At 45.4% G+C, this 23,868-nt stretch overlaps 1 protein-coding gene across 2 annotated transcripts; it reads left to right on the forward strand.

Moving 5' to 3' along the window:
- Nucleotides 1–60: 60 nt before the first annotated feature.
- On the forward strand, nucleotides 61–23,756 carry LOC143805811 (THAP domain-containing protein 5-like). 2 transcript variants are annotated; one of them, XM_077285493.1, is made up of 4 exons: nucleotides 61–265; nucleotides 8,078–8,270; nucleotides 22,287–23,264; nucleotides 23,497–23,756. In XM_077285493.1, exons 1-4 carry the CDS (start codon nucleotides 201–203, stop codon nucleotides 23,632–23,634), a joined length of 1,374 nt encoding a protein of 457 aa, XP_077141608.1. In that variant the 5' UTR covers nucleotides 61–200; the 3' UTR covers nucleotides 23,635–23,756. The 2 variants fall into 2 exon arrangements, with proteins under 2 accessions (XP_077141608.1, XP_077141609.1); XM_077285494.1 differs by lacking the exon at nucleotides 61–265 and adding an exon at nucleotides 648–736.
- Nucleotides 23,757–23,868: the final 112 nt, after the last annotated feature.

Genomic DNA, 23,868 nt, shown 5'->3' on the forward strand with positions numbered 1-23,868 from the left:
TACGTGAGTCGCTCAAGGATGACGTCACCGCCACTCATTTTGGGCAACAAATTACAAGAACCCAATCAGATTTCCCTTATCCAAAATGGCCGCTTGGGGTTTACACACAGTTCAGCCTTTCCGGATGACGTCAAGGGGACAACGGAAAACGTCATTATTATTATTTTTATTTTTTTTAGAGGCAAGAGAGAGCGAGTAGAATGCCGAAGAGCTGCGTGGTCCCGGAGTGCAGGAGAGCGGAGACAGGCAGGGAAAGTTACTACAAGTGAGTGCGGGGCGGCCAGCGCCTGTGTGGGGGAGGGGGCGTGTGGCTGGAAGTTCTCTGGTGGCGGAGTCACGGGCCGTGCGGTGCGGGGGGCACGGACTTCTCACCGAACTTCTACTCACCTCCTACTTGGATTTTATCTGTTTATTAGTATTAACCATTACTAGCCCCGATACTTTTTTTTTCTTTTTCCCTCTGTAAATTTAGTTATTTTCCTTTGTATATTTCAATAACATTTTTTTTTACCCTTTTTTTGTTTGTTATGCGTGGCTTTATTATATATATATATATATATATATATATATATATATATATATATATATATATATATATATATATATTATTCTATAAAACTTTTTTTTCTGTTGGTTTATCAGGCAAAAGAAAATTTAAAAATCTTTAAAAAAAAAAACCAGCAACCCATAAATATAACTACTAAATAGCAGGGGCAAACATTTTGCCTACTTTTCAGTAAGTATTCGTATCTATGGGACAACATTTTTTAATCTTTAGTGGAGTCGGGACTGTATTGTGTTCACACGTTGCATTTTTGCTGCGTTTTTTTTCCTAAGGCAGTAAGAAATTTGCCTCAAAAAAGCAGGTTTTCCTTATTATTATATATATATATATATTTTTTTTTTGCATTTTTTTGATGCTTTTTTGGATTCGTTTTCTCCCTGCGTATTTGTCTCTTGTGCATACTGATAAAGTTTAGTGCACAAAATAAAAAATCTAATTCTACTTCATCAGGTTTTAGCATAAAAAAATTGCAGCAAAGCCTGATACCTGCGTTTTTTTCCAATCTTTTTTTTCATTCCTTTCAATGGGTGAAAAACGCTGAGAGAAGTGACATGCCACATTTGGCAATAACCGAGGTTTTGCACAAAATAGTGAGGCCAAAAATCAAATGTGTGCACGAGCATTCTGATATCTCATAGAGTTTGCTAGAACTATAAAACGCAGCTTCATATATGCACAAAAAAAATGCTGAAAAAACGCAATGTGTGAACGTAACCTAATTTAATTTTTTTTCTCTTTACTTTTTATTTCACACATTTATATTATAATTAAACTTTGGGAGGCATTTAGATATATACATTTTTTTTTATTTGTTCACCCTGGTTTGTTTATAACCCCCAGATCTGGACCTATTGGGACCCGGCAGGTCCTGGTCCTCGGGGATCGCTAGGATGAGAGGAAGACGCGCTGTCAGTGCTTCCTATACTGCATAGACAGATCCGGAAGGCAGACCTGGTAGTAAACCCTCTCTGCCTTCTTTATGAAGAGTCCAGCTGTGTCTGACAACTATCTCCCCGCTGATGCAGTGGAGCCTGTAGCTCATCCCTAAACCCCCGTCACTCAATTTTACAGCTATGCAATCCGCTATGAATGTACAGATGTATACTAGTGTCAGCCATGTTAGAGATACGGAGAACTCTCATCCCGGCTGTTTAATTCCCTTGAGAGCATCGGGAATAGAGGGAAGGGGCTCTCTCTTGACATGCATGTTCAATTATGGCAGCCAGGGTGGATGGATGAAGTAATGAGGCCCCACGCCAGAGCTGCATTGTAAGGGCTTGTTCACACTTTGCAGATTCCACTGCGGATTTTTCCGCAGCGGATTTGCAAAAACCGCAGTGCAAAACCGCGGTGATTTTCACTGCGGTTTTTTGTGCGGTTTCTACTGCGGATTCCACTGCGGTTTTCCAACTGCACTTTCCTATTGGTGCAGGTGGAAAACCGCTGCGGAATCCGCAGAAAGAATTGACATGGTACTTCTTTTTTTCCGCAGAAAATCCGCGCGGATTTTCCTGCGGAAAAACGCAAAGTGGGCACAGCGGTTTTTGTTTTCCATAGGGTAACATTGTACTGTACCCTGCATGGAAAACTGATGCGGATCCGCAGCTCCAAATCCGCTGCGGATCCGCAGCAAAAACTGCAAAGTGTGAACATAGCCTAAAGGTGCAGTCAGACTGCCGTAGAAATGGGAAATCAGTACATGGACTCGCCAGTGGGTCTCACTACCCGAGTGTGTCCCCTTCATATATTTATATACCACTGTCACCCTCGGGTTTGGAGAGTCACTTTGCCAGTCCATGCACTGCAGTCCAATTTATATGGCCGTCTGACAGGTACAGTACACAGTATATATTATATGCAGTTTTCACACTGGCTATTAGGTTTAACACTAGACTGGTTCTGCACAGAAGACTTTTCAGCAGTCTAAATACCATCACATACACGATAACAATGCAAGGAACACCTGTACAATGACAGGTAACTCTATATATTATAGTTATCACAGATTCACCATTCACAATAGATGTCACAGCTCACCTCCTCCTCCTGTGCAATGACTGATAACACCTCTATATACAGTAGATTACACAGGATCCACCATTCCCAATAGGTGATGTCACAGCTCACCTCCTCCTCCTCCTCCTCCTGTACAATGATTGATAACACCTCTATATACACCACTAGACCCATATAAAGTTCAAAAGGCACAATTAACCAAATGATTATAATAATACACAAAGAAGGACCGGTATAAAGTGCTAGTATGCACCAAATAAATATTTTATTTTGAATTTACATATAATATAACCAAAAAACAACAAATACCTGCAAGGTTGCTACTAAGAAGCAGAGACTGCCACAATAAGTTATAGGTAATAAACGTATTACCACACCTGTGCCTACTTTAATATACCCATACATATAACTCAGTATACTCAATTATACTACATAGTGTAGGGGTAAAAAGAAACCCTGTCTAAATACATCTAAGTAATGTGCTGGGTAAAAATGAAGATAAGCGGCACTTACATAGATCTGGTGTGGATCCCAAATGGCGTTGGGGCGGCGGGGACGCCATTTGGGATCCACACCAGATCTATGTAAGTGCCGCTTATCTTCATTTTTACCCAGCACATTACTTAGATGTATTTAGACAGGGTTTCTTTTTACCCCTACACTATGTAGTATAATTGAGTATACTGAGTTATATGTATGGGTATATTAAAGTAGGCACAGGTGTGGTAATACGTTTATTACCTATAACTTATTGTGGCAGTCTCTGCTTCTTAGTAGCAACCTTGCAGGTATTTGTTGTTTTTTGGTTATATTATATGTAAATTCAAAATAAAATATTTATTTGGTGCATACTGGCACTTTATACCGGTCCTTCTTTGTGTATTATTACCTCTATATACAGTAGATTACACAGGATCCACCATTCACAATAGGTGATGTCACAGCTCACCTCCTCCTCCTGTACAATGATTGATAACACCTCTATATACAGTAGATTACACAGGATCCACCATTCACAATAGGTGATGTCACAGCTCACCTCCTCCTCCTGTACAATGATTGATAACACCTCTATATACAGTAGATTACACAGGATCCACCATTCACAATAGGTGATGTCACAGCTCACCTCCTCCTCCTCCTCCTGTGCAATGACTGACAACACCTCTATAAGAGGCAATTTGCATATTTAATTTCCCAGAGGAGCATTGCATGGCAAATAAGCCTCCTTACCTTGTCAAGCCAGCTGGTATGTCACTCTCCATAAGGAGAAACGTTACCCCTTAGACCCCAGTCCAGAGCCTCTCACCTAGCCAAACCAGTTCTCATGCTTCGCACCGACGAGGACCAACAGCCCGAAACACCGTGTCTGCAAATTGAGATACTGATTTGGCTTTTATCCTAAGTTATATTGCACGACTCGTTAAAGGGTTGATTGTGACTTGTAGGATTGCTATTTCCAACAGGTGGCGCTATAGCGTTCAAGTCCTCTTTTTCTCAGAAGAGGCAATTTGCATAACACCTCTATATACAGTAGATCAGAGGTGTCAAACTGCATTCCTCGAGGGCCGCCAACAGGTCATGTTTTCAGGATTTCCTTAGCATTCCACAAGGTGCTGGAATCATTCTGTGCAGGTGATTAAATTCTCACCTGTGCAATACAAGGAAATCCTGAAAACATGACCTGTTGGAGGCCCTCGAGGAATGCAGTTTGACACCTCTGCAGTAGATAACACAAGATCCACCATTCACAATAGGTGATGTCACAGCTCACCTCCTCTTCTTGCACAGTGACTAAGAACACCTCTATATACAGTAGATAACACAGGATCCACCATTCACAATAGGTGATATCACAGCTCACCTCCTCCTCCTGTACAGTGACTGATAACACCTCGATATACAGTAGATAACACAGGATCCACCATTCACAATAGGTGATGTCACAGCTCTCCTCCTCCTCCTGTACAATGACTGATAACACCTCTATATACAGTAGATAACACAGGATCCACCATTCACAATAGTGATATCACAGCTCACATCCTCCTCCTGTACAATGACTGATAACACCTCTATATACAGTAGATAACACAGGATCCACCATTCACAATAGTGATATCACAGCTCACATCCTCCTCCTGTACAATGACTGATAACACCTCTATATACAGTAGATAACACAGGATCCACCATTCACAATCGGTGATGTCACAGCTCTCCTCCTCCTCCTGTACAATGACTGATAACACCTCTATATACAGTAGATAACACAGGATCCACCATTCACAATAGTGATATCACAGCTCACATCCTCCTCCTGTACAATGACTGATAACACCTCTATATACAGTAGATAACACAGGATCCACCATTCACAATAGGTGATGTCACAGCTCTCCTCCTCCTCCTCCTGTACAATGACTGATAACACCTCTATATACAGTAGATAACACAGGATCCACCATTCACAATAGGTGATGTCACAGCTCTCCTCCTCCTCCTCCTGTACAATGACTGATAACACCTCTATGTACAGTAGATAACACAGGATCCACCATTCACAATAGGTGATGTCACAGCTCACCTCCTCCTCCTGTACAATGACTGATAACACCTCTATGTACAGTAGATAACACAGGATCCACCATTCACAATAGGTGATGTCACAGCTCTCCTCCTCCTCCTCCTGTACAATGACTGATAACACCTCTATGTACAGTAGATAACACAGGATCCACCATTCACAATAGGTGATGTCACAGCTTACCTCCTCCTCTTGTACAATGACTGATAACACCCCTATATACAGTAGATAACACAGGACCCACCATTCACAATAGGTGATATCACAGCTCACCTCCTCCTCCTGTACAATGACTGATAACACCTCTATATACAGTTGATAACACAGGATCCACCATTCACAATAGGTAATATCACAGCTCACCTCCTCCTCATGTACAATGACTGATAACACCTCTATATACAGTAGATAACTCAGGATCCACCATTCACAATAGGTGATGTCACAGCTCAGCACCTCCTCCTGCACAGTGACTGAAAACACCTCTATATACAGTAGATAACACAGGATCCACCATTCACAATAGGTGATATCACAGCTCACCTCCTCCTCCTGTACAGTGACTGATAACACCTCTATATACAGTAGATAACACAGGATCCACCATTCACAATAGGTGATATCACGGCTCACTTCCTCCTCCTCCTGTACAGTGACTGATAACACCTCTATATACAGTAGATAACACAGGATCCACCATTCACAATAGGTGATATCACAGCTCAGCTCCTCCTCCTGTACAGTGACTGATAACACCTCTCTATACAGTAGATAACACAGGATCCACCATTCACAATAGGTGATGTCACAGCTCAGCACCTCCTCCTGTATGATGACCGATAACCTCTCTATATTCAGTAGATAACACAGGATCCACCATTCACAATAGGTGATGTCACAGCTCACCTCCTCCTGTACAATGACTGATAACACCTCTATATACAGTAGATAACACAGGATCCACCATTCACAATAGGTGATGTCACAGCTCTCCTCCTCCTCCTCCTGTACAATGACTGATAACACCTCTATATACAGTAGATAACACAGGATCCACCATTCACAATAGGTGATGTCACAGCTCTCCTCCTCCTCCTCCTGTACAATGACTGATAACACCTCTGTACAGTAGATAACACAGGATCCACCATTCACAATAGGTGATGTCACAGCTCACCTCCTCCTGTACAATGACTGATAACACCTCTATGTACAGTAGATAACACAGGATCCACCATTCACAATAGGTGATGTCACAGCTCTCCTCCTCCTCCTCCTGTACAATGACTGATAACACCTCTATATACAGTAGATAACACAGGATCCACCATTCACAATAGGTGATGTCACAGCTCACCTCCTCCTCCTGTACAATGACTGATAACACCTCTATGTACAGTAGATAACACAGGATCCACCATTCACAATAGGTGATATCACGGCTCACTTCCTCCTCCTCCTGTACAATGACTGATAACACCTCTATATACAGTAGATAACACAGGATCCACCATTCACAATCGGTGATGTCACAGCTCTCCTCCTCCTCCTGTACAATGACTGATAACACCTCTATATACAGTAGATAACACAGGATCCACCATTCACAATAGTGATATCACAGCTCACATCCTCCTCCTGTACAATGACTGATAACACCTCTATATACAGTAGATAACACAGGATCCACCATTCACAATAGGTGATGTCACAGCTCACCTCCTCCTCCTGTACAGTGACTGATAACACCTCTATATACAGTAGATAACACAGGATCCACCATTCGCAATAGGTGATGTCACAGCTCACCTCCTCCTCCTGTACAATGACTGATAACACCTCTATATACAGTAGATAACACGGGATCCACCATTCACAATAGGTGATATCACAGCTCAGCTCCTCCTCCTGTACAATGACTGATAACACCTCTTTATACAGTAGATAACACAGGATCCACCATTCACAATAGGTGATGTCACAGCTCAGCACCTCCTCCTGCACAGTGACTGAAAACACCTCTATATACAGTAGATAACACAGGATCCACCATTCACAATAGGTGATGTCACAGCTCAGCACCTCCTCCTGTATGATGACCGATAAGATCTCTATATTCAGTAGATAACACAGGATCCACCATTCACAATAGGTGATATCACAGCTCAGCTCCTCCTCCTGTACAATGACTGATAACACCTCTCTATACAGTAGATAACACAGGATCCACCATCCACAATAGATATCACAGCTCACCTCCTCCTATACAATGACTGATAACACCTCTATATACAGTAGATAACACGGGATCCACCATTCACAATAGGTGATATCACAGCTCAGCTCCTCCTCCTGTACAATGACTGATAACACCTCTATATACAGTAGATAACACAGGATCCACCATTCACAATAGGTGATGTCACAGCTCACCTCCTCCTCCTGTACAATGACTGATAACATCTCTATATACAGTAGATAACACAGGATCCACCATTCACAATAGGTGATGTCACAGCTCAGCACCTCCTCCTGCACAGTGACTGAAAACACCTCTATATACAGTAGATAACACAGGATCCACCATTCGCAATAGGTGATGTCACAGCTCACCTCCTCCTCCTGTACAATGACTGATAACACCTCTATATACAGTAGATAACACAGGATCCACCATTCACAATAGGTGATGTAACAGCTCACCTCCTCCTGTACAATGACTGATAACACCTCTATATACAGTAGATAACACAGGATCCACCATTCACAATAGGTGATGTCACAGCTCACCTCCTCTACGATGACTGATAACACCTCTATATACAGTAGATAACACAGGATCCACCATTCACGTCTCCTGTGTGAGCACCTGTCAGTTTCACGAGTCTGATTCTCCTTTCTTCCCCCAGATTTCCATTACACGATAAAGTACGTCTCAAGCAATGGCTGACAAACATGAATGTAGAAAATTTCTTCCCAACGAAAAACCAGTATCTTTGCAACAAGCACTTCAGACCGTCTTGTTTCCATATTCGTTGGGGGGTCCGCTACCTCAGACACGATGCTGTTCCCACCATCTTCTCCTCCAGCCCGGTGGTATCGGTAGGTATTCTGTTCTCTAGCTCTTCTTTCTCTCTTATACAACCCCTGGCAAAAATTATGGAATCACCGGCCTTAGAGGATGTTCATTTAGTTGTTTAATTTTGTAGAAAAAAAAAGTAGATCACAGATATGGCACAAAACTAAATTCATTTCAAATGGCAACTTTCTGGCTTTAAGAAACACTAAAAGAAATCAAGAACAAAAAAATGTGGTAGTAAGTAATGGTTACTATTTTTAACCAAGCATAGGGGAAAAATTATGGAATCACTCAATTCTGAGGAAAAAATTTTGGAATCACCCTGTAAATTTTCATACCCAAAAATAACACCTGCATCGAATTAGATCTGCTCTTTAGTCTGCATCTAAAAAGGAGTGATCACACCTTGGAGAGCTGTTGCACCAAGTGTACTGACATGAATCATGGCTCCAACACGAGAGATGTCAATTGAAACAAAGGAGAGGATTATCAAACTCTTAAAAGAAGGTAAATCATCACGCAATGTTGCAAAAGATGTTGGTTGTTCACAGTCAGCTGTGCCTAAAATCTGGACCAAATACAAACAACATGGGAAGGTTGTTAAAGGCAAGCATACTGGTAGACCAAGGGAGATATCAAAGCGTCAGGACCGGAAACTTAAAGCAATATGTCTCCAAAACAGGAAATGCACAGCAAAACAAATGAGGAACGAATGGGTGGAAACTGCAGTCAACGTCTGTGACCGAACTGTAAGAAACCGCCTAAAGGAAATGAAATTTACGTACAGAAAAGCTAAACGAAAGCTATCATTAACCCCTTAACGACCGCCGATACGCCTTTTAACGGCGGCCGCTAAGGGTACTTAAACCACAGCGCCGTTAATTAACGGCGCTGTGGAAAAAGTGAATAGCGCCCCCCAGAGTCGGATTTTCTCTGGGGTCTCGGTAGCCGAGACCCCAGAGAACATGATTCGGGGGGTTTTTACCGACCCCCGAGTTGCGATCGCCGGTAATTAACCGTTTACCGGCGGTCGCAACAAAAAAAAAAAAAAACGCGATTTGCCGTTTAATTTCTCTGTCCTCCGATGTGATCGCACATCGGAGGACAGAGAAATGTGGTCCCCGATGGCCCCCAATAGCCCCCCAATACTTACCTACCTCCCCCGGTGCTCCTCGTGTCTCCCCATGGGCGCCGCCATCTTTTTTCCGGGAAAAAATGGCGGGCGCACGCGCAGTGCGCCCGCCGCCCGGCACCCGGATGTTCTTTGGGGTCTCGGCTGCCGGGGGTAGTCGAGACCCCAAAGAACATGATCGGGGTCGATTTGCACCGACCCCTGCTTTGCGATCGCCGGTAATTAACAGTTTACCGGCGACCGCAAAAAAAAAAAAAAAAAAAAAAGCGATCAGTTATTTCTCTGTCCTCTGATGTGATCGCACATCAGAGGACAGAGAAATAGGGGGATTCGGGGACCCTAACATACTCACCCGGGGTCCCTGGGTCCTCTTCTGTCTTCTCCTGCCAGCCGGCTTTTTCATCATGGCGGGCGCATGCGCAGTGCGCCCGCCATCTGCTGCCATCTGCCGGCCGGCAGGAGAAGACAAGTTGGGGCTAAAATTAGGGTTAGGGTTAGGGTTAGAGTTAGGGTTAGGGTTAGGGTTAGGGTTAGAGTTAGGGTTAGGGTTGGGGCTAAATTTAGGGTTAGGGTTAGGGTTAGGCTACTTTCACACTAGCGTTTTTTGGCTTCCGTCGCAATGCGTCGTTGGAGAAAAAACGCATCCTGCAAAAGTGCTTGCAGGATGCGTTTTTTCTCCATTGGCTTGCATTAGCGACGCATTGCGACGGATTGCCACATGTCGCATCCGTCGTGCGACGGATGCGTCGTGCTTCGGCGGACCGTCGACACAAAAAAAACTACATGTAACTTTTTTGTGCGACGTGTCCCACATATTTCAGTGCCACGTGCCACGTATTTAAGTGACACGTGCCACGTATCAAAGTGCCACGTGCCACATATTTCAGTGCCACGTATCAAAGTGCCACGTGCCACGTATCAAAGTGCCACGTGCCACGTATCAAAGTGCCACGTGCCACGTATCAAAGTGCCACGTGCCACGTATCAAAGTGCCACGTATCAAAGTGCCACGTGCCACATATTTCAGTGCCACGTGCCACGTATCAAAGTTCCACGTGCCACATCTTTCAGTGCCACGTGCCACGTATCAAAGTTCCACGTGCCACATCTTTCAGTGCCACGTGCCACGTATTTAAGAGACACGTGCCACGTATCAAAGTGCCACGTGCCACATATTTCAGTGCCACGTGCCACGTATTTAAGTGACACGTGCCACGTATCAAAGTGCCACGTATTTCAGTGCCACGTATTTAAGTGACACGTATCACGTATAAGTGCCACGTGTCACGTATTTAATTGCCACATATTTAAGTGCCACGTATCAAGATTTTCCATGGAGAACAGACACATCCAGAGATATGTCTGCTCTCCACGGCTGCAGCAACACACTGACAGGAGCCATAGTTCCTGTCGGTGTGTCACTGCGCATGCGCGAGCGAGTTTACCGGCGGTCATTGACCCCGGCACTCTCGCTTAACGGCAGTGCTGCGTGGGAAAGTTCAACGCAGCTGTACTGCTGTTAACCGAGACGCCGGAGTCTTTGAACTCCGGAACAGTACGCGATACACTGCTAGGAGCTTCGCTCCTGGCAGTGTATCGCCGGAGAGCAGCCGATCGGCGTGGGACACTCGTTTTATGGATTCTGCGGACAGGGAGTATGAATTTGGTTTATTATTTTTGGATTTTTTCCTGGAGGATCGAGGGCTTCGCCTACAAGTGTGCTGTTGGTGAGTATATACTCTGTGTTATATGTTGTATGTACTGTGTGTCATGTATGTGTATTGTGTGTAGGTGTTTTGTGTAACTTTACAATTGTGCTAAGTCGCCGGACACAGGGACAACTCTCCCATCCTAATACCGGATGGGAGTAGTAGTCCCATACGGCGACTTAGCACAATGGTGGCACTAGCGTCGCATGGGGACACACACACGCACACACACGCACACACACACACACACAGAAGGACTCCATGCTGCTTCACTGGGGGGCGGGGGCTTCCCTCTTCCTGTCCGACGTCACGTCCGGTCCTGGGTGTCAACCCCTCCGTACAAAGACGCCGACACCCAGGACAAAGGCGCTGTGTGTGGAAGGTAATATGGGGCCCTAGGGGGATACGCAGACACGCCGCTGCGTAAAGAATTGACATGTCAATTCTTTTTACGCCGGCGTGTTTGCAGACAAAAGCGCCGCGTTTTTTTGCGGTGTGTCTGAACGGCAAAGTGAATTTCTCATTCACTTTGCCGGCAGACGAAAATGACATTGCGCATTTTTGAAAAGCGCCCGCAAAATAGCGCTCAAAAATGCGCTATGTCTGAAAGTAGCCTAAGGCTTCTTTCACACTTGCGTCGGTACGGGGCGGTCGCAATGCGTCGGCCCGATGTACCGACGCACGTTGTGAAAATTGTGCACAACGTGGGCAGCGGATGCAGTTTTTCAACGCATCCGCTGCCCAGTCTATGTCCTGGGGAGGAGGGGGCAGAGTTACGGCCACGCATCCGCGGAAATGGCGGACGCGACGTACAAAAAAAAGGTTACATTGAACTTTTTTTGTGACGACGGGGGCTAAAGTTATGGTTAGGGTTGGGGCTAAAGTTAGGGTTGGGGCTAAAGTTAGGGTTAGAGTTGGGATTAGGGTTAGGTTTTGGATTAGGGTTGGGATTAGTGTTACGTTTGGGATTAGGGTTGGGATTAGGGTTAGGGGTGTGTTGGATTTAGGGTTTTGATTAGGGTTATGGTTAGGGTTGAGATTAGGGCTGTTTTGGGGTTAGGGTTGTGATTATCGTTAGGGTTGTGATTAGGATTATGGATCGGGTTGAGATTAGGGTTAGGGCTGTGTTGGGGTTAGGGTTGGAGTTAGAATTGGGGGGTTTCCACTGTTTAGGTACATCAGGGGGTCTCCAAACACGACAGCCAATTTTGCGCTAAAAAAGTCAAATGGTACTCCCTCCCTTCTGAGCTCTGCCGTGCGCCCAAACAGTGGTTTACCCCCACATATGGGGCATCAGCGTACTCGGGATAAATTGGACAACAACTTTTGGGGTCCAATTTCTCCTGTTACCCTTGTGAAAATAAAAACTTGGGGGCTAAAAATCTTTTTTGTTGGAAAAAAATATATTTTTTTATTTTCACTACTCTGCATTATAAATTTCTGTGAAGCACTTGAGCTTTCAAAGTTCTCACCACATATCTAGATAAGTTCCTTAGGGGGTCTAGTTTCCAAAATTTGGTCACTTGTGGGGGTTTCTACTGTTTAGGTACATTAGGGGTCTGCAAACGCAACATAACGCCCGCAGACAATTCTATCAAAGTCTGCATTGCAAAATGGCGCTCCTTCCCTTCCGAGCTCTGCCGTGCGCCCAAACAGTGGTTTACCCCCACATATGGGGTACCAGCATACTCAGGACAAATTGGACAACAACTTTTGGGGTCCAATTTCTCTTGTTACCCTTGTGAAAATAAAAATTTGGGGGCTAAAAAAATCTTTTTTGTGGGAAAAAAAATATTTTTTATTTTCACTACTCTGCATTATAAACTTCTGTGAAGCACTTGGGCATTCAAAGTTCTCACCACATATCTAGATAAGTTCCTTGGGGGGTCTATTTTCCAAAATGGGGTCACTTGTTGGGGGTTTCTACTGTTTAGGTACATTAGGGGTCTGCAAAGGCAACATAACGCCCGCAGACAATTCTATCAAAGTCTGCATTCCAAAATGGCACTCCTTCCCTTCCGAGCTCTGCCATGCGCCCAAACAGTGGTTTACCCCCACATATGGGGTACCAGCATACTCAGGACAAATTGGACAACAACTTTTGGGGTCCAATTTCTCTTGTTACCCTTGTGAAAATAAAAACTTGGGGGCTAAAAAATCTTTATTGTTAAAAAATATATATTTTTTATTTTCACGACTCTGCATTATAAACTTCTGTGATGCACTTGGGCATTCAAAGTTCTCACTACACATCTAGATAAGTTCCATGGGGGGGTCTAGTTTCCAAAATGGGGTCACTTTTGGGGGGTTTCTGCTGTTTAGGCACATCAGGGGCTCTCCAAACGCGACATGGCGTCCGATCTCAATTCCAGTCAATTTTGCATTGAAAAGTCAAATGGCGCTCCTTTGCTTCCGAGCTCAGCCATGCGCCCAAACAGTGGTTTACCCCCACATATGGGGTGTCGGCGTACTCAAGACAAATTGTACAACAGCTTCTGGGGTCCATTTTCTCCTGTTACCCTTGGTAAAATAAAAATTTGGAGGTAAAAAGATCATTTTTGTAGAAAAAATGCGATTTTTTTATTTTCACGGCTCTACGTTATAAACTTCTGTGAAGCACCTGGGGGTTTAAAGTGCTCACCACACATCTAGATAAGTTCCTTAAGGGGTCTAGTTTCCAAAATGGTGTCATATGTGGGGGGTCTCTACTGTTTAGGCACATCAGCGGCTCTCCAAACGTGACATGGCGTCCGATCTCAATTCCAGCCAATTCTACATTGAAAAAGTAAAACGACACTCCTTCTCTTCCAAGCTCTGCGGTGCGCCCAAACAGTGGTTTACCCCCATATATGGGGTATCGACGTACTCAGGAGAAATTGCACAACAACTTTTGTGGTCTAATTTCTCCTGTTACCCTTGTGAAAATAAAAATTTGGGGGCAAAAAGATCATTTTTGTAGAAAAAATGAGATTTTTTATTTTCACGGCTCTACGTTATAAACTTCTGTGAAGCACTTGGGGGTTCAAAGTGCTCACCACACATCTAGATAAGTTCCTTGGGGGGTCTAGTTTCCAAAATGGTATCACTTGTGGGGGGTTTCCACTGTTTAGGCACATCAGGGACTCTCCAAACGCGACATGGCATCCGATCTCAATTCCAGCCAATTCTGCATTGAAAAAGTCAAACGGTGCTCCTTCACTTCCAAGCTCTGCGGTGCGCCCAAACAGTGGTTTACCTCCACATATGGGGTATCGACGTACTCAGGAGAAATTGCACAACAACTTTTGTGGTCTAATTTCTCCTGTTACCCTTGTGAAAATAAGAATTTGTGGGCGAAAAAATCATTTTTGTGAAAACAAATGCGATTTTTTATTTTCACGGCTCTACGTTATAAACTTCTGTGAAGCACTTGGGGGTTCAAAGTGCTCACCACACATCTAGATAAGTTCCTTGGGGGGTCTAGTTTCCAAAATGGTGTCACTTGTGGGGGGTTTCCACTGTTTAGGCACATTAGGGGCTCTCCAAACGCGACATGGCGTCCGATCTCAATTCCAGCCAATTCTGCATTGAAACAGTCAAACGGTGCTCCTTCACTTCCAAGCTCTGCGGTGCGCCCAAACAGTGGTTTACCTCCACATATGGGGTATCGGCGTACTCAGGAAAAATTGCACAACAAAATTTGTGGTTAAATTTCTGTTTTTACACTTGTGAAAATTAAAAAAAATGGTTCTGAAGTAAAATGTTTGCAAAAAAAAGTAAAATGTTAATTTTTTTCTTCCACATTGTTTTAGTTCCTGTGAAGTACGTAAAGGGTTAATAAACTTCTTGAATGTGGTTTTGAGCAGCTTGAGGGGTGCAGTTTTTAGAATGGTGTCACACTTGGTTATTTTCTATCATATAGACCCCTCAAAATCACTTCAAAGGTGATGTGGTCCCTAAAAAAAACATGGTGTTGTAAAAATGAGAAATTGCTGGTCAACTTTTAACCCTTATAACTCCCTAACAAAAAAAAAAATTGTTTCCAAAATTGTGCTGATGTAAAGTAGACATGTGAGAAATGTTATTTATTAACTATTTTTTGTGACATATCTCTCTGATTTAAGGGCATAAAAATACAAAGTTTGAAAATTGCAAAATTTTAAAAATTTTCGCCATATTTCCATTTTTTTCATAAATAATCGCAAGTAATATCGAAGAAATGTTACCACTAACTTGAAGTACAACATGTCACGAAAAAACAATCTCAGAATCAGCGGGATCCGATAAAGCGTTCCAGAGTTATAACCTCATAAAGTGACACTGGTCAGAATTGTAAAAATTGGCTCGGTCATTAAGTACCAAATTGGCTCTGTCACTAAGGGGTTAACACCTAAACAGAAAAAAACAAGGTTACAATGGGCTAAGGAAAAGCAATCGTGGATTGTGGATGACTGGATTAAAGTCATTTCTCCTTCGCCTCATTGGGGGACACAGACCATGGGTGTATGCTGCTGCCACCAGGAGGCTGACACTAAGTGAAAACAAAGAAAGTCAGCTCCTCCCCTGCAGTATACACCCTCCTGCTGGCTCACAGCTAACTAGTTCTTGCTTAGTGTCCGTAGGAGGTTTACCTTTTACAACGGACGAAGGGGACGACAGATTCTTTCATGTTCCGATCTCCCCCGAACCAACAACAGGCGAGCACGGGAGTTTCACCTCTCCGTATCCTCTCCTGCGACGTGGGAAGCCACTGCCTGAGCTGATTCTAGGGGCGACGGGCCCCTTCAAGGGCACCGATCTCCCCCTCCCTTATCAGACGAGCACTGGAGTGTCACCTCCAGTATCCTCTTCTGCAGCCAGGCCTATTGCCGGACATTCAGCCCTGCCCACCAGGTTTTACCCTCGGCTGTACAGAGGCACTATTCAGCATGGCGTCCGAGCAGCCCCCACTGCACCATCACTATTAAGAGCGGATGGTACAAGGAGGCGGACGGTTCCTCTCCTCCTCCCTGCTAAAGGGACGATGGATTGAGGTCTTCTCTATACCTGCACCGTCCAAACAGCAGCGACAGCAACAGTTTTCCTTCTAATGATCTGCTGAACAGAGCTGCATACTCTGCCTTGCGGCAGATTCCTAGGTAAGTGCTGGGATTTTGTGCGGCTGGAGGGCTCTGCGTAACTGGCCTAAAATTTAGCCCCCGGCTTCAGCTGCGTGTAGGCCGCAACCCGGAGTCTCCGCCCATGCTAGGCCGCGCGTTTAGGCTCCGCCTCCCTATTCAGGCGCTTCTCGCTCAGGACGAGAACACCACATATTCTCGGCGGCCATGTTCATCTCCCTGCCGCTTCCGGACATGAGCTGTGAACATCCGGAAGCGGCTGCGGCATCGGTCCCGGCGCTGCTTTCAGCGCTGGAGAATCTAATCCAACGCTGACGGGGGATTCAGGAACCAGGTAGGGAGACGCCGCTCCATCCCTCCCCCCGCTCTCCTTTCCCCAACAACCCCTCCGACAGCAGAGGTGGATAATGTAAAAAAAACAAAAAACTTCAACCATTATACAGGCCATAAACGCAGAAGTATTCCCTGGTCCTTGAGCTAGTCTTAAAGGCTCCCGACCAGCCACTCCGGTCTTAGTTTCACGACCAGCATCCCCTGGTCTTAAGGGTACATGACAAGCATTCTCTGCTCTTTAGGTCATGACCAACCAGAAGCCGGTCACTTTTACCAGAGTACTTAGTTCCAGTGAGCTCAGGAGCCCGCCGCCGCCGATCCCGGCTCTTCCCACAGTAAAAGGCACGTGACCAGTATGCCCTGGTCTTAAAGGCACGTGACCAGTATGCCCTGGTCTTAAAGGCACGTGACCAGTATGCCCTGGTCTTAAAGGCACGTGACCAGTATGCCCTGGTCTTAAAGGCACGTGACCAGTATGCCCTGGTCTTAAAGGCACGTGACCAGTATGCCCTGGTCTTAAAGGCACGTGACCAGTATGCCCTGGTCTTAAAGGCACGTGACCAGTATGCCCTGGTCTTAAAGGCACGTGACCAGTATGCCCTGGTCTTAAAGGCACGTGACCAGTATGCCCTGGTCTTAAGGGCACTTCACCAATCCGAAGCTGGTCACCCTAACTGAGCTCTGGAGCCTTCGCCACTCATCCCTTAACCGAGGAGGGAATGAAAAGTACAACCCATGGTTTTCTCGGACCAAGAGATTGAATCCCTCTGTGAACCCTCTGTGACTCGGAGTGCTCGCAGGACCGAGATACATGGTCCCTCTCCTACATGGGAGCCGTCGGCTAGCAGGGGCCGCAAGGGTTCTAGAAAAATGTACAGGGGTCTAGAAGACGGAAGTTTTCATTTCCTGATCTCTCCCCTATGATTGGTTGAGAACAACGCTGAATATGGATCGCTTATTGCCTTGGATTGCCAGAGCTTCAGAAAAGGAGGGACTCTCCTATTTATACCATCAACATTGACGAGCGATTCACTGGACAGAAGCCTCTAAGTAGGTTGCCATACCTGGTCTGATTTTTATGGGAGATGGGTCCTTTTTAGGGGCACCGATTCCCCCCACATCTTCAACAGATGAACACATGCAGCGTCGCCTCCATGTATCCTCTTCTGCATCCAGGCCTAATGCCAGACAACCTGCTCTGTTCACCCGGGGACCTCAACTCTGGGGATGTACAGAGGCGCACATTTTTGTCGTCCGAGCTCCCCTCTTGGTATCACCACTATTTAGCGGATGATGCAAAAAAGCGGACGATTCCTCTCCACGTCCCTGTTAAGAGGATGGTGGATCGAGGGTTCCTAATTTTCTACTCTGCACGACAATGGCAAGAGACCTGCTGGTTGCAGCCCCGCATTCTGCCACTTGGCAGACTAACCGGGTAGAATTTCTTATGGTGTACCAACCAGTATCCCTGCCCGATGTATCATCAATTAAAATACCGCAGACGGTCGGATAGCAAATCTGGTTCGTTCCGTCTTGTGGTTTCGGGTTCAGTGCTCTACCCTTCTTTAGCCGCCACATGATGTTGCTTGACCAATAGTCTCCTGGTCAGAGACCTTATCTACTTCGATTCAAATCAAATCTTCTGAGCGGAAGACTAACAAGGGATCGTATCTTTTTCTACAGACCCAACCAGCAGTGGAAGCGTTGTCCAGGACAGTCTAGATCTAAGGGATCTTGGTTTCAAGATGGAGGGAATGAAAAGTAAGACCATTCCTGGACCTCAAACTTCTAACAACCTTTGACAAGGTCCTCCTTTTTCAGATGGAGTTCCTCCGCTCAGCCATTACTTCAACAGAAAAAAGTGGAGTTTTCTAGCATCCATCGACATTCGGGATTCTTACCCTCACATGCCTATTTTTTCCCCTCTACAATAATCTCTTCGCCTTTCCATTCGCGAACAGCATTTTCAAGTCACGCCCTTGCCCTTCAGCCTAGCTACCGCACCAGAGTGGTCGCATGGATCATAGCGGTTGTCATGTGCTTCTTGCACCCTAGAAGCATGGTCGCCCTTCCCTATTTGGTCGACTTTCTAGCTGCTCTTCCAGGACTGCGCTGAGTCGTCTATATCACTTGCAATACCTTCTCACTTGGGCTAGCAGCTAAACTTGGACAAGTTTTTTCCTCTTTCCCAGCCCAGCAGATTCTTTTTGAGGATGATCCTGCACAAGAACGATCTTGAGTCATGGTCGTGGCTTTTCAACTAGAAGCTCGTGCACTTAGTCTCTCATTCCCTCGGTTCATTCAACTCGCTAGGACGGTTCTGGGGAAAAAGACGACAATGGAAGCAGTTTCTTTCGCTCCGCTCGTTTCAAGCAGGCAATCAGGCCTTCACAGGGGCAGTCTCTAGCTCCTTTCTCATCTGGAGCCTTCTCCTGGTCCAATGGTTATTAAGGACTACCAATTCCAGTCTTTTTCTCCCGATCATTGCACTGGGGATCCGAACGGTACAGCTAATCCTACAGCAGGTCTACTGCCTTCAAGCGGGTCAGCCATCCGTCTTCAATTGGATAACGCCACGGCTGCGCCGTACGTCAACCATCTAGCAGGTACCCACAGTCAAGCGCCATGGCCGAGGTACCTCGCACTCTCTGATGGGCCGAGATCTATCACTCCGTGATCTCAGCAGTACATATCCCTGGAGTAGAACACTGGGTGGCAGACATATTCAGCCGTCAGGGTTTCTCCTCATGTGACTGGGAACTTCTCTCGGAAGTCTTCCATCAGGTCGGATGGCGTCCAAATTGATCACTAATGTACTCCAGTTCATGGTTTGACCTCGAAATCCATGACCATCGCAGTGCATGCTCGTTTTCTTCCATGGTACCCATTTCCATAACTCTCTTCCACTACTTCTGAGATCTCTTTGGAAGCAGAAAGGGCCCCAGTGATCCCGGGAGATCACTGACACTGTCAGGTTCTCTCCCTTGCCGTACTAGTATTTTGTCTGGCTTATTGCGACGAAACCGCAAATATGAATTTCTTGCAGAGAGTCTTCACCCGTAGTTTTTTTCTCTACCGCGTACCGTTAGATCTGTGGGACCTTAATGGTCCTGGGGATCTTACAGTAGACTTTTTTCGACCCGGACAGATTTTACTATCAGGGATGGTCGCTCCCCTTATTTCTCTGCGTACCTGTCATCCTGAGGAGTCTTCAGAGCTCGCCACTCTGTTCTTTCAGACTTTCTTCCTCATCATCATCAAGGCTAGGTTGCCCTCAGGCCGTCTCCTTTCCCTCGTTGCCAAGGTAGTATTGTATTCCCATTGTTGCAGGGGCATCGTCCTCTCATCTCTTTCGGCTCTAGTCCACACAACGGAATGTTTTCTCCATGATCTGGAAGAAGTAGATACTCTGAGTGGGTACATATCGAGGATGGTGTTCTTCCGAAGGTTGGACACTTTACTTGGGCTTCTCGAGGGTAAGTAGGCTTCCTGACGGTCACAGGAAGGGTTTAGCCGTTTCATCGACCATGTTAGCCTGGTGGATTCTTTTCACCATCCAGGAGTCCTTCCGTGCTAGACGTCAGCCTATCTCCCTGTCTGAGGGCTCTAGGTACCAGACGTCGGCAAGCACGACCGCACGCTTGCGAATTCCTCCATTCCGCATGCATTCTTGAAGCACTATAATTCACACACTTCCACAGATGTCAGTCTGGGCAGGCGGACTCTGCAGGCCGCGGTTACGCTCTTGTAAGTAGCGGTTACACCGGCCTGATCTGATGTTGTCCCCACCCAGGGACTGCTTTGGGACGTCCCATGGTCTGTGTCCCCCAATGAGGCGAAGGAGAAATAGGGATTTTTGTGTACTCACCGTAAAATCCTTTTCTCCGAGCCCATCATTGGGGGACACAGCTCCCACCCTATTAGCTTGTGCTTGTTTTTATATTCTGACATGCTATACTCTCATATATAATATGACATGCTATATACGCCCATATGTTGTTATTGATCTCCTACTGCTTATGCACTGAACTGGTTAGCTGTGAGCCAGCAGGAGGGTGTATACTGCAGGGGAGGAGCTAACTTTCTTTGTTTTCACTTAGTGTCAGCCTCCTAGTGGCAGCAGCATACACCCATGGTCTGTGTCCCCCAATGATGGGCTCGGAGAAAAGGATTTTACGGTGAGTACACAAAAATCCCTGTATTCAGTGATGAATCGCGAATCTGCATTGGGCAAGGTGATGATGCTGGAACTTTTGTTTGGTGCAGTTCCAATGAGATTTATAAAGATGACTGCCTGAAGAGAACATGCAAATTTCCACAGTCATTGATGATATGGGGCTGCATGTCAGGTAAAGGCACTGGGGAGATGGCTGTCATTACATCTTCAATAAATGCACAAGTTTATGTTGATATTTTGGACACTTTTCTTATCCCATCAATTGAACGGATGTTTGGGGGTGATGAAATCATTTTTCAAGATGATAATGCATCCTGCCATAGAGCAAAAACTGTGCAAACATTCCTTGAAAAAAGACACATAAGGTCAATGTCATGGCCTGCAAATAGTCCAGATCTCAATCCAATTGAAAATCTTTGGTGGAAGTTGAAGAAAATGGTCCAAGACATGGCTCCAACCTGCACAGCTGATCTGGCAGCAGCAATCAGAGAAAGTTGGAGCCAGATTGATGGAGAGTCCTGTGTGACACTCATTAAGTCCATGCCTCAGAGACTGCAAGCTGTTATAAAAGCCAGAGGTGGTGCAACAAAATACTAGTGATGTTTTGGAGAGTTTTTTTTTTTTGTTTTGTTTTTCATGATCCCATAATTTTTTCCTCAGAATTGAGTGATTCCATAATTTTTTCCCTATGTTTGGTTAAATAAAGTATCCATTACTGACTACCACATTGTTTGTTCTTGATTTCTTTTAGTGTTCCTTACAGCCAGAAAGTTGCCATTTGAAATGACTTTAGTTTTGTGCCATGTCTGTGATCTGCTTTTTTTTTCTACAAAATTAACTGAATGAACATTCTCCAAGGCCGGTGATTCCATAATTTTTGCCAGAGATTGTAGATAATCTGTTTGCCGGACCCTGGTCCTGTGGCCATTTTGGTATTCTATGAGCCCTCCGAACCTCTCTCCCCGTTCTTGCAGGCATTTCCAACTTCTCTACTGATTTGTAGGCGCGCGCCAACATTGCGCCATGATGTCATGGCGGTCTACTAATCAGAAGAGACACCCACATGTCTCCCGTCCAGTGGACACTGACATCGATGCTGGAGCAGCCTCCCCCCATCCACTTATCGCTACTATCTGTCTCCATTTGTAAGATACATAATTGCTAGAGATCGGAGAATCGATTAACAGGACTCCGGTCCATCGGACAGGCCTTCTGGATGGAAGGCTTGTGAATCTCCTCTTGCCTCCTGGAATTTCTAATTCTTCTTTTGATGAGCTGGGCTGACACGTCGTGCTGCAATGATGATGACGACGTACCAGTCTGGCTAATCAGAGGAATTTGTCAATTTGTGTGCTTCAGTAGAACCTATGGAAGTCTGTAAAGAAAAAGGAGAAATCCTACTACACAGACAGGGCATGCCAAAACATGACAATATGACCTTTGGGACCAGTACTAATCCCAAGAACGTGTTTGAGACTTCCCTAGTTAATTCCACTTTTGTTTTAAAATGCATGTAAAGTATAATGGGAAACTGTTACTGGACCTGAAACTATCCAGGTGGTCATCTTCTAATCCCATCTTCTGTATTTCAGAGCCGAATACAAGTGACTAAGCCCAGAACACTGAACCCCGCACAGAATTTATTTGATGAAGTCTGCGTGTCGGCAGTTTCACCTTTGATCATCGGCGAAACGCAAGTTCTTCCAGACACTTTGACAATTGCTCTGGATCCAACTTCCTCCACCGGTCAGATTTCCATAGACGGAGCGGAGCTTCTGCTGAACACAGACCCTAGTGCAGTCGTGGGAGCGGTGAATCTGGTACCACTAATTCATTTTGTCGAATCCTTTGACGGGTTGTCACTGGCCCTGGCACCATCTCATGGCTTCCAGACTGTAGCGTTACCCATTGAGGTGATAGGAGAACACCAGGTACAACAGGTTCCTTTGGTTGAACAACTTGGCTTCTTGTCTGAAGAACACATTGCCACCACCACATTACAGCATGACTTTGTTTTACAGTCTGTTGGAGATGAAGTCCCTGCCGTCTTTGAGGTGACTGCAGGGTCTAATCATGATGCTATGGGGGTGGAAAACATCTCAATCGAGCCCTTTTTTGAAGCGGGGTTACCCACACCACCCCCAGCTACAATGACCACAGAGGATGTGATGTCCTATTTAGAAACCATGCAAACGGCCACCCTTGTCCCCGTACCGTCATCTGGTCCTCTTCCACCATTGATACCTTCTCAGGAGACCATATTGTCAAGCTCTACTGAAAGTCCCATAACTTCTACCGTTCCCATCGTGTCAAAACGCTGCTATGAGGTATCATCCAGTGACGAGTCAGCGGACTTCAGCACAGAACCATCAGAGGAACCAGACAAAGTTCCGGAAACCTTATCAACTGCAGAGATGGTCTCTGTAGTGATGAACTTGCAGCAGAAAGTAATGACCCTACAACAGCGACATCAGAAGCATTGCTCAAAGTTGGAGGTCATGGAAGGCGTCGTGGACCAGTTAAAGAAGGAGAACTTGATTTCAGAGGATAAACTTAACTTTCTGGAACTGGTAAGTGTTTAGACTGTGTAGTGGTTAAGGTTAACTCTTAGTTTACTGGCTATATTTACATCCTCGGTAGTCTTGCGTCCCCGGAATGACAGTAGTTGCCTGCGATTGCCATATGTCCTGGCTGGGGGTGTACAGAATTGGGGTATCCTCCCTCATAATGCCTGTATAACATAGTGCTGACCCTACTTTGAAGTTTATTGTATGTTTTTTTTTTTGTTTTTTTTTCTTTTAGGCCTGTCTGAACGCCACCACTATACAGACAGATGATACCGAGACCATTGCAATTGTCTGTGAAGACGAGGACCAAGGCTTGCTGTATGCTGTGCCCCTCCAGAGTGAAAACCGGACAATCCTGCGCATAGAGAAGTGATATGGCGTTCCCCTGCCGCGTCTGTAGTCTGCATCGGTGGGAGGCCCTTTGCTGCCATCATATAGAAAGGAGATGATTGTGTACCTGCTTTTCTATTTATATAGCCATTTTCAGTTTTTGCACTCACTTGTCCTTGAATGTTTCTTTAGTTCACTATGGCAGCCAAGGCTCCGTAGACTGGTGACACTGGGAATTCTGGTAACGCTTGACAACAAGCCTGGACACTTAAATATG

This window comes from Ranitomeya variabilis, chromosome 2, assembly GCF_051348905.1.
Source record: "Ranitomeya variabilis isolate aRanVar5 chromosome 2, aRanVar5.hap1, whole genome shotgun sequence".
Lineage (NCBI taxonomy): Eukaryota > Metazoa > Chordata > Amphibia > Anura > Dendrobatidae > Ranitomeya > Ranitomeya variabilis.

Excerpts from the sequence above, each read along its gene's own strand:
- LOC143805811 (XM_077285493.1), top strand. The coding sequence starts at position 201 with ATGCCGAAGAGCTGCGTGGTCCCGGAGTGCAGGAGAGCGGAGACAGGC. Across the intron at positions 8,271-22,286 it reads CCTCCAGCCCGGTGGTATCG|AGCCGAATACAAGTGACTAA; the intron begins GTAGGTATTCTG and ends TCTGTATTTCAG. Across the intron at positions 23,265-23,496 it reads AACTTAACTTTCTGGAACTG|GCCTGTCTGAACGCCACCAC; the intron begins GTAAGTGTTTAG and ends TTTTTCTTTTAG.